At 41.9% G+C, this 10117-nt stretch overlaps 1 protein-coding gene across 1 annotated transcript; it reads right to left on the bottom strand.

Moving 5' to 3' along the window:
- Window positions 1-2384: 2384 nt before the first annotated feature.
- creb3l3a (cAMP responsive element binding protein 3-like 3a) lies at window positions 2385-9651 on the bottom strand. Its single transcript, XM_068591666.1, has 10 exons — window positions 9631-9651; window positions 8930-9058; window positions 8525-8759; window positions 7381-7508; window positions 6134-6244; window positions 5930-6036; window positions 4854-4922; window positions 4603-4687; window positions 3975-4068; window positions 2385-2701 (listed from the first exon to the last, which is right to left on the bottom strand). Exons 1-10 carry the CDS (start codon window positions 9649-9651, stop codon window positions 2385-2387), a joined length of 1296 nt encoding a protein of 431 aa, XP_068447767.1.
- Window positions 9652-10117: the final 466 nt, after the last annotated feature.

The following is a 10117-nucleotide window of genomic DNA, read 5'->3' as shown; positions in this document are numbered from 1 at the left end:
CTTTTATTCCCACTTAATTCCTTTGAGGTTGGATAACAATTTTCTTAATAAGTTTGCAGGTTCTCAGGACTCCTCCCCCAAACAAAGTGTTTCTGGGTCAGCGTTGCACTTTGAAAGGGTTTGCCTATTTTAGAGATTAAAAAAGAAGACGCTGGCTCTTTCTGACTCAATATTCGCACTATTCTCTGACAAGCTCAGTTGGAGCCAAGAGTCTTCACGGCTCTCGGGGGATTCGGTTAATCAAAAAGATGAGGTAAAGTGCTGATTAAAGACACTGGTTGTCAATTACTCTGATTAGAGAAAAAAGAAAAAAAGACGGAGTGAAGTAACAGAAGAAAAGGGACAGATGGAGGTCATGGGTATTTAGACGGTGAATCAACCAGCTCACACATCATCAGGTCATACTGTCACAGAGGATATTGTGTTCACTTTCATATATGACCAAATGACTGAGATATTAATTGATCATGGTATTGTTTCCTTTAAAGTTTTTAGGGTTAATCCTAATCCTGTCCTTCAAATCAACTCAAAGACCTGACACAAACCCAGCCCTGTCAACTATATTAATAAACTGAACTATGACAATGAGTCGGGTTCCAAGCTGATTAGAGGAATGAAAAGCCTCCGGCTACAGAGAATAATCCTTTATTTGATCACACATGAAAGCAAAAAACAAAACAAGAATTCAATGTGCAGAAAAATGAATGTTGGTGAGATCTGGGTTTATCTTTTATTAAACATTATTAATGTTAACTTATCAAAACAGCTTCTATAACAAAATAATAATGAATGGTCGATGGGTATGCAGCCTCTGCTTTCATTGCTCTGATCTTTAATCCTCCATTTTTATGTGAATATGTCAAGCTAAAGACAGATGTGGCAGCTTTTTTGTTTACCTCTTAATTTATTTATGTCTGGCTTCCACTATACCCCGCTTAACGTCACAACACTATGGATTGTGGGAAATTCCTTGTGGGGCAAAGTCTGCAGAAATATGGACATGCTGAGAAAGTGTTCATAAAGGGCAAAAACATATCTACGAGAGAGGAGGAATTGACAGTGAGTCAGCCTACATCTCTCGTGGGAATGTGGAGGTTGGGATTATTTCCAAACCGCTAACCAGTGGTCGGCGTCACGCTGACTGCGTCCATGTCTTCTATACGGTGGAAGGCTAACAGGGTGTTGTGGGTGTTGTAACATTCCCTTTGATGTAATGCCCTTCACATCAGTTTTGATACATTATGAAACAGATCTATTCTTAAAAAGTCTTTCCATTATTGAAGGTTTCCATTATTTAAGGTGTTTAAAATTTCAGCGTTTTGGATGGAATGTCTCTTTATAAGTCAATTTCACAACAGTGTGTTTTATGAGCCATATAATAAAGTTAATAGAAATCAAACAAACCATTAGGGATGTTACGATATATTTATACTATCTTTCTTTTTTTTAAAAAAAATATCTGGTTTTTCGGCTCATTCAATCACAGAATGAACTCTCCGGCCCTTTTTCAAAGTCTAGCCGAACTTAGAAACCGTATCAGACCTTCAGGGCCAAAGTGGCAGCGAGCATGAGAACACTTTCACCCCATCAACGTGTGAACTGCACTGACACTGTGAGATCTGTGGACACAAGCGACCGTCTGTCTACAACAAATACATTGATCGAGATATCACTTATTGTGTAAGAATACTGTGACATGAGATAAGAGGTCATCTGTCCCACCTTTGTCCCAGTTTCCCGCTGTCTCCCTAGTTGTCTCCATTAGCATCAAAACTAATGTATATACTCGACATTTGAGTGTCTAGACTTCGGATTGTATCTTTTCAGTCTCTGTCAGGGCAATTATTGTGCACTTTGAGTGGCTTTATATTTATAAAAGCTAGAAAAGTTAACAGATGAAATGAAAATTCACAGCAATTTCAGCCCGCTGCCTCCGTTTTGACGTCTTTTATTTGATGAAGTTTTTACCCGGGAATTAATTTAAACAGTTCCAATCAATTCTTCAATGAAAACATGTTAAAAAAAAATCCTTGGACATTTCACAAATGATCTATTGAGATCAAAACTGTACACAAAATCACAGCTCTACTGCCCAGTTTTAAACACCCACATTCACCCTGGCGTCTTATCAAAGCCAGAAGACAAAGAATACGCTGTTCATCATTTTAGAAAGATTTAAAATCCCCAGACAACTGAAATAAAGCATTATCACAAATATGGAAAAGACTGACGAACATAATATATATATATACGATATGAAAGGCAAACAAGGATTGATTTAAACCTGATCTCCCTGTCTGTGTAAAGCCCAGATCATTCCCGGCTCTGCTATTAGGACGAAGAGGATTTAGGAGAATCTTGTAGCAATAATTTATTCATTATAATTACATGTCATCTGCATGTGGTCGCAGCCTGGCAGAGCGCTGGGGATCCAAGGTTAAAGAAGCGATGTGACCAGTTATTGGGTCTACCTCGAAATGACCAATTTTTTCTTGCTGACTGGTGTTTACAGCCATGGGCTCCACGTCGGACAGGTCCGGGTACACCCCCAGCTTTCCCATCATGGTAGTTATGTCTTCCAATTCCCGGTCACCAGGGAGAGGCCGGTGCAGAGGCTCCGATTCGTCCTCAGCGGAGAATGGAGATTCAATGACGTGCAGCACACGGGAACCCTGTAGATTCTGCAGGGATCGTGACTGGACTGTAACACGGAGAGAAAGAAAGAGAAGTTTAAGCCTCCTGGTACATAGCGCTGCCTATTGTTACCATGATTTCTGCTGACAATGCTGCACCTTTGTGTGTTGCTGTGAATACATCAAATGTAAACCTGAAGACAATAACATGTAACTAAACCCCCCAAACACTTGTACCAATGTAAATAGGTATTTAGTAGGGTTGTTCAGGTCCTAATATTGACCTTTAGTGATTGAATTTTACATATTGTGTTATAAATATGCATAACAACTGCTCTATACGTCTTGAAACCTGGCTATTGCAAATGAAAAAACTCCTATAAACTTCCTATAAACGTCTCCAGAAGCGGATGTGGATGTATCTTAAACTTTTCATTCTCTCTATTGACTAAATTAAGATTTCAAATACGTGGGAATTACTGTCATATTGGTGCAGTAGTTTTACCTCCAGTTTTAAAAAGTGAAGCCAATGCGGAGGTACCTTACACCTGCATTCTCTCGAATGTCCTACAGGGGGCGACTCCTCTGGATGCAAAAATGTGTCCAATTGTATGGAAGTCTATGAGAAAAGGCCCTTACCCCTCTCTTGATTTGTTACCTCAATAAACATCTCTCTAGTTTCAAGTCTTCGATAGTAAATGATGATCCTTTTTAGAGTCAGATAGACCATAAAGCGTAGTATGCTTTAGGGCGGGGCAACTTTGTGATTGACAAGACGCTATCCTGTCAATCACAAGGTAGCCGAGCCATCAGTGATGTAGAGCGCCTTATCTGCCGAACTGCAGGCTTCAAAGCAGCAGTCCACAAACCCATGAGTGACGCCATGTTGACTACCCCCACTTCTTCTATACAGTCCAGTCTATACGTTTGAGAGGCATTTTTGTGATTTCCAGGAAAGAGGCACTAAAAACTGGTCACACCGCATCGAGCACACAGGGAAAGCGCAGCATCCACTGCTTTTTCAAGGCTTTCAAACCGTTCTGGTGCTCTGAAAATCCTGACTTTGCATCATAATTAGAAATTGACATCTTGGCGTGTTTGTGCCGACAGATCTAATGATCAAGTAATAATTCATCAGTAGCTATTGACAGAGCAATATGATAATACATTGGCTTTGGTTCTTGGTGCATTAGCTCTAAAGGTTTAAGACAAAAGGGAATCCTCAGACAGGCGGAGCGGGCTGTCAGGCTCTACACAACAAGCTTCTCTGATGTTGCATAGACGTGCTGGATTAGATGGTAGGCGGGCAAACAAAGCTATTTGTCTCTGAAGGTTACTCACTTCTGACTGGACTGAAGTCTCCTTGGCTGACCTTGGTGTCAGAGAAAGGCTTGAGGCTGGGGAACAGGATCAGTGAGAAGGAGAGCAGCAGCACCTAAGAATGTGATGAAGAGGGATGAGGAAAAAAGAGAGTTAGATAAAGGACGACGCCGAGAGAAAGGTGGTGCTTGAAAATCTGTTGGTTCTACACCATTGTACTTTTCCTCCTGCGAGTGGTTTGGATATTTTCTCTGTGAATATGCTTTTTATGCAATGCTCAGAGGAAACGGTAATCATATTCTTGCTGTGCTTTTCGTGCAAAGCAAAAGCTCCGTGCTGGAAAGTGAGGCTCATTCATATTTATAGATTGAAAGTTACATTATTCAATTTATTCTCTACTCCTGTTGCCTCGGGTCTTGCACCTTCTTCCATTGGAGTGATCAAAGGCAATCAATGGCTTCTGTTCAGGCCGAGAAAGAGTGAATTTTGCTTTTTTTTTGTGTCCTATAGTGCTTTCGTGTCCATCTAATTCTGTCTTTCTTGATGGTTGGTTCAGCTATAGCGGTTGCTGCTATTTCTCCTGCTATGACATGTAAATTGGTGAGTCATGTGGATTGTCGGGGTGCGTTCATAAAGAGGACATCCGTACCAGGACACACGTCCCAGTCTGGGCCGGCTTGTTCGAGGTGTTCATGACCATGGCCTGCAGCCTGCGCAACTGTTCCATTAGTGACCTGCGGAGAGGATCGGAAAAAGGAAATAAAAAGAGGTGGAGAAAAACAAAAATACTTGGATTAACGGGAGATTGATGGAACAAGAGGTTGAGGTGAGACGTTGAAGGCAGTTTCTGCGTGGAAGACATGTCATCATGTCAGGAAAAGAGATTTTGAAATCCCTCACATGTTGCATTTCTGCAGCTGGGACAACTTCCTCTGGAGCTCCTGGTTGTGTGCGTTGCAAGCAGCCATCCTGAAGGAGATGATAAGAAACAAGATGAAATCCCAAACAGACAAAAGAATGATATAAATATCTCACTTGGTTTGATACTGAAGCCTCAAACTTTTCCATTACAGCTCCGGTAAGCAATATGCAGTATATTTTGCAGCCGAGGTAAGGCAAATGAATCCGTTTATTTATGTGAGTTCACATATTTCATTGCAATATTTCGAAATAACCTTCACCTTTTCACTACTGGTACATATTTTACAGTATCATAGGTCGGATAATGAATTCACACCTGGGCCTGTGAGTCAGCGCCTGGCTCTTAAAACTCGCAAATCACTGCTCACATTACCATGAAATGATAACATTTTGATTATAAAATGGATTTTGTGTCCGTGAGGTGATGTTTTAGAAAATATTTTCAGCATTTTTGTCTGTAATTGCCCACTTTTGGTGTGACGGATGAGCCTCTGAAGGGTTCGGAGGCTATACTTCTGCAGTAGCCAGTGGATGGACTTCCTGCTCCGGGCGCTGCTCATTGTTTACAGCCTGATTAGCAACTTGAGACGCAAGAGTGCAAGACTGGAGTTGCAGTCAAGAGGCGGTTGTTTCACAAGTAGCTAGTTTAAAAGCTCATTTCAAACCAATAAAAAGCAAAATAATCATCAGATGACTGCCAATGAGCTCCCAGATCACATTTTCGCCGATCTTTTGTGCTCCACCACGACTCTTTACCCACATTCACCCAGGGATTGGGCAATACTACTTGGAAAAAAAAACAGAAACCAGAACGTTTCCAATGTTGACTCGTTTGCCCACGGAAATTAGTGACGGCCCAAAGTAGGCTGCGACTATGTTAAATAGGTTAATGACATCATCCATGGAGTGAGTCATGGTTCCTTGGAACAAGGTGACTCATCATGCCTTCCACTGACTAAGGGCTGCACGGAGGCCTTAACAGTTTGCTTTAGAAGATGTTAAGCATGTTGAATATGTTGTACGAACACTCATTATCTGGCTTGTGACTCTCATACCTGCTCTCCAGCCCGTCGATATACTCCTTCTTCTTCTTCCTGCTCTCCTGAGCGGACTGCTTATTGCGAATCTTCCTGCGTATTTTTTTCAGAATCCTTTCTTCGTACTGGATTGACAGGGGGATTAAAATTTTCATTTTGAGACCCAGCAAGATAAACTCCGGTTGCCGATAATTGTTTTTCGAAGTATGGGCAGCAGTGTACCTTTGTGAGAGGCAGTTGGCTGGGTAGAGCCACTCCCTCCTTCGCCAAAAGCTTCTTCTCATCTTCATTGAGAATCAACTCTTGAATGGACTGTTGGGATGGGTGTGGGGCCTGGCGGGGACATATGAATACTAATATTAAACGTGATTACATTTTCTGTCCGCCCTCACATCTCCTCCTCCTCCTCCTCCTCCTTCACTCCTCTCTATCTCTCCCCTTCTCTCTTTCTCCCTAGAGCTTCACAGGAAGTAGTTAAATGAGTACAGACTATCAGGCCACAGAGATCACACTCATTTCATGGCTACCTCAAAGCAATTACAATGTGAGAACGTTGCATTCTGCCTTTCTTTCCTTCATCTTATGAGACGGAGATGGGATCAATTGCTGGAGTGGGTTGAAATCCACACCAACACACACCTTCAAGTTTGAGAAGAAAGAACTACTTATTATGCTGTTCCTGATCTTCTGTTTTCACTTGATAATAGCCACCTTTGGGTACATTTTCTTTGGAAATCAAATGATTGTGACAATCGCTTCATAATACTCGCTCCACAAAAGGCCATTTAGTAATCTATCACTCCCATGGTTCCACATAGAGTAAACTAGATGAAAAAAGCATGGTATGCTTTATGGCTACCTTTTTATCAACAGGTTTTCTGATTTGGTAGATGTCCTTGTTTTTGTTTTAGAAATTTAAGCCATTTACAGGTTTTTTTTCCCCAGTTCATGAGAGTTAATGTGCATTCTCTCGTGTCACTTCTGGTCCCAAAAAAAGCAGGATGCCAACCTCGAGGCTTTTCAAACCAGCAGTCCATAAAATCACTGGGTGAAGTCACGGTGACCGCGTCCATTTCTTACATTTCTTATCCACAGCCTTTGAGCCACACTTACGAAAAGAGTTCACGTCTCAAAAATCGTAAAGGAACAATGGGGAAGTTAAGAAAAGTCAAAACTCAGCAAACTTTCCTCTAAATAAAAGTTAAAAAAAAATAGGAATAAGGTCTCAGCCCTTGGTGAGTCCACACTTGGAGCAATTGTTTGCACAAAAATGCAAATGCACACACACACACACACACACACACACACACACACACACACACACACACACACACACACACACACTGACTCACACAAAAAACAAGTCAAGCAGCCAAAGAAAGAAGCCAAACCTCCACAAGACACTATCTCTCTCCCACCTACTACTGTACCATCATGACCGACTCCACCACAACTAGACAACAACTTACGGGCTCTGGTGTGCCAGACAGCAGCAGATCCTTGACAGTTAGCGGGAAGCCAGAGGGCAGATGTGTCCGATGCACATCAGAAGGGTATTGTGTCGTCCCGCCCGTTGGGAATCTGGCCTCCCAGCCACCTGCACCCACACAAACACAAGGATACACACAAAAGAATTACAATTGTTTGGAAACAACAATAAGAATAACAACAAAAGAGACTTGGAGCTTGAATGTTACGCAAAAGCCAATTACTCGGTTTGGCTCCCAACATGAGTGCTTTCCATTAACGATAACATCTGTGTCTTTGATGGTTTCAGTTCTTTACGCAGTGACAGATATCACGTGTGATCTTGCATCATCTTCGGAGACACGAGAGATCCAAGAATTCATATGCAAAGGGTGTGACTGAAATGTCACACTGACAATTGTTTTTTTGCATTGATTATTCTCGGTTCCCAAGCTCAGAAAACACAATTTAATATGATGCAATCCAAATTAATTGTTGATGTTAGTATATTAAGCGGAGCAACCACAGGGGCGGTAAACGGTTTACTGATAGATATCAACAGTACACTTCCTCAGTTGATAAGTATATATATTTTTCTTGTTGTTAGTTACCTTAAATTATATGTTTTGTGTTGGAAATTGATGTTATTATGTTTCCATTTGCATACATTTCTAGAGCAAGAATCTGAACACTGAATAAAACCATTTTAAGGACATTTTAGAGTTTACTGAGGGACATTCGGATATCTCTTTTTTTTAAATGGTGTCTGTAAGTGCTGTTAAAGTTTAGTTTTCTGGCTCAGAGTATAAGGAAAACATTTAAATACTTATATTAAGACTAATATTATAATAGTATAATAGTAAATAAGCAAACAAGGCATTATTTATTGGTACATTTTGGTGAATTTAGGAGAAATCTACATTCGTAAATAGGCAAAGTATTCAAGTAAACACCTGAGTACAGGTGAGTGTTGTTGGGTTTTGGATGAAATACAATGAGACATCTCTTTGACTCAATTTATAGACCAAACAATACGTTCATTAAACAGGAAAACAACAATAAAGCATCATAAATAGTTGCACCCTCAGATGTCATAATATCTCCCATTACGAATGTGTTTTTTTCTTGTGGATATGCGTGACTCACTGAGGTCAGCGGAGCCTCTGGCTTCGAGGTCCGCCTTGGTTTGCGGCCTCGCGCCGAAACACCGCGCGTCCCCGGGGGGGCTCTCGGGCCGCTGAGGGCTGTCCATCTGGTCAGAGGGAGGGTCCTCGCTGATCCCGCTGTCGCTGGGAGAAGAGGGCCAGGGAGGCGAGCCCGCCACGGACTCGCTTCCGCTCAGGAGGGCGTTCAGGAAGTCCTCGTCCGCCTGTCCGGCCGGCTGCGGCACCTGCAGGTGGAAAACCCTTAAACGCTATCATTAGTCTGTCTGTGTGAGACAATAACAGACAGCTCCACCAAAACGCAGACCCACGGAGCATGTCACGGATACAGAACGCACAAAGCGTTTTCTTTTTTTGCAGCATTTACGAGTAACAATGGAGATCCCACAGTCTCACGCACATTCGGGTCCTGGACTGGCCAGGTGTGATGGTTGCCATGGCGTCCCGTTTCCTCGAGACGGAGGATCCCATCGTTTTGATCAAACAGCCAGTCGAGCAGCTCGATGCCATCACAATCCTGGAATGAGATCATGACATTTAATGGCAACACAAAGACATATGTGTCTCGTGTTTTGAGAAGTAAAGACAACAAGAATATAAAGGTGTCATACGCATAATTGCCCCAGCTGGGGATTGCTTTTTACTGACAACCGTTCATCTCGATCCTCCCTGAATCCACTGGACTGTAAAATATGGAGCCCCAATCAGCCGTGACAGCTCTTGTGTCTGTGAATATTTTTACGGTGATAGGAAACATGTATTTTCACCTGCTGTTCACCGGCGTGAAGCGAGAAGTCCACGTTGAAGTGTTGGTCGCATAGCTTTCGGAGTTAATCAACGTCAATTTCGTAGTTGTTTGAACCCAAACAAAGGTATTTTCCTAAACTTAACGATGTAGCTTTTGTTGCCTAAACCTAATTAAATAGTTTCCTGCGAAGACGGAAGTTTATTTTGAAAAGACTTCCTGCATGTATCTTGTAAAAAGAATTGACGCTCCTCTCAAGCCATCGTACGAACTGTTGTATGAGGATACGTTGGCTGACAAACTACAGCGCAATATACATATATACATAATATTTGATTATTTACCTGATTTTGGTAGTGCTCCATAGTTTCCTTGCTTCATGGGGAAAACCAAAAAGGCCCTCAAACAACAGAGATTCAGCCAAAACAGCTTTCTACTCTGTTGTGGAGTAGTTTTGCTTCCGCTCCTAAAGAGCCTCCGCTGTATCTCTCGGCTCTTCTTCTCGGGTCCAAAGTTGAAACTCCAACCCAACACACCCAGCCGACTGGCTCGCTTCTTCCCCATTGGATGCAGGGAGATATGATCTGATTGGGAGCCAAGTGTACACAACTAAGTCACTTCACAAGTTGGTCTGTCTGGAGACGCAGGACGTGCAGTTAAGATGTAAAGCACCATGAGGGTCAAAGTCTGGTGTTTATTTTCCTTTTATTTTTTTAATTTATTGACAGAGGGATAGCTCTGACCTTTGCCATATATTCATAACATACAATGGTCACGATCTAGAAAACAAAAGCAACTAAACTGGTTTCAGAAAATATTGTAGAAGATGTC

The sequence above is a fragment of the Clinocottus analis genome, unplaced genomic scaffold (assembly GCF_023055335.1).
Source record: "Clinocottus analis isolate CAN_PGR_092001 unplaced genomic scaffold, fCliAna1.0.p SCAF_25, whole genome shotgun sequence".
In the NCBI taxonomy this organism is placed as follows: Eukaryota; Metazoa; Chordata; class Actinopteri; order Perciformes; family Cottidae; genus Clinocottus; species Clinocottus analis.
This window is presented reverse-complemented; position numbering and strand designations above follow the sequence as displayed.